General features: G+C 38.3%; 1 protein-coding gene across 1 annotated transcript; it reads right to left on the reverse strand.

Moving 5' to 3' along the window:
* Window positions 1-395: 395 nt before the first annotated feature.
* LOC126507811 (60S ribosomal protein L36a-like) lies at window positions 396-722 on the reverse strand. Its single transcript, XM_050152583.1, has one exon. The coding sequence runs from the start codon at window positions 714-716 to the stop codon at window positions 396-398; it is 321 nt and encodes a 106-aa protein (XP_050008540.1). The 5' UTR covers window positions 717-722.
* Window positions 723-1,294: the final 572 nt, after the last annotated feature.

Raw genomic sequence — 1,294 nt, forward strand, 5'->3', positions numbered from 1 at the left:
CCAGCCCTGCATCTCTGGGATAAAGCCTACTTGATCATGATGGATGATATTTTGATGTGTTCTTGGATTCAGTTTGCCAGTATTTTATTGAGAATTTTTACATCGATGTTCATGAGTGAGACTGGTCTGTAATTCTCTTTCTTGGTTGAGTCTTTGTACGGATTTTGGATCAGAGTAACTGTAGCCTCATAAAAAGAGTTTGGCAATGACCCTTCTATTTCTATTATGTGGAACACTTTGAAAGTTCTGGTAGAATTTTGCACTAAAACCATCCAGCCCTGGGTTTTGTTTGTTTGTTTGTTTTTTGGTTGGGGGTTTTTGATGATAGCTTCTTTTTTTTTTTTTTTTTTTTGAGTGAAAGCTCATGATTTTATTGTCTTCATAACAAGGTCAGCTTAGAACTGGATCACTTGGCCCTTTCTCTTCTTATCACCACCCAGTTCAAAATGCTTGCATCTCTTAATAGCCAGCATCCTCTTAGATCTGCAATTGGGCTCCACACATTCCAGTCTCAGCACAATCTTCTTTGTAGTTTTCGCCTTTTTGCGGAAAATAGGCTTAATCTGCCCACCATAGCCACTCTGTTTCCTGTCAGAACGCCGCTTTCCCTGGGCATACAGAGAATCTTTGCCCTTCTTGTACTGGGTCACTTTGTGGGGTTGGTGTTTGCCACATTTCTTGCAGAATGTACGGCAGGTCTTAGGAACGTTCACCATGTTGGCGGGTGCGATATCGGCACAGAAAGAAGCGATAGCTTCTATTTTTTCACAGCTTATAGGTCTATTTAAATTGCTCATCTGGTCTTGATTTAATTTTGGTATAAGGCATCTATCTAAAAATTGTCCATTTTTTTTTACATTTTCCAATTTTGTGGCGTACAGGCTTTTGTAGTAAGACCTATTGATTCTTTGAATTTCCTCATTGTCTGTTGTTATGACCTCCTTTTCATTTCTGATTTTGTGAATTTGAATGTTCTCTCTCCACTTTTGATCAGTTTGATAAGGGTTTGTCAATCTTGTTGATTTTCTCAAAGAACCAGCTCTTTGTTTCATTGATTCTTTGTATTGTTTTCTGTGTATCTATTTTGTTGATTTCAGCCCTCAATTTGATTATTTCCTGTCTTCTACTCCTCCTGGATGAGTCTGCTTCTTTTTTTTCTAGAGCTTTCAAGTGTATCTTTAAGTCACTAATGTGAGCTTTCTCCATTTTCCTTATGTGGGCACTTAGGGCTATGAACTTCCCTCTTAGCACTGCTTTTTCATAGTCTTCCATAGGTTTTGATATGTTGTGCCTT

This window comes from Alexandromys fortis, unplaced genomic scaffold (assembly GCF_014885135.2).
Source record: "Alexandromys fortis isolate MF-2015 unplaced genomic scaffold, M_Fortis_MF-2015_v1.1 scaffold_54, whole genome shotgun sequence".
NCBI lineage: Eukaryota > Metazoa > Chordata > Mammalia > Rodentia > Cricetidae > Alexandromys > Alexandromys fortis.

Coding starts and splice junctions, on each gene's coding strand:
- LOC126507811 (XM_050152583.1), bottom strand. CDS start 716: ATGGTGAACGTTCCTAAGACCTGCCGTACATTCTGCAAGAAATGTGGC.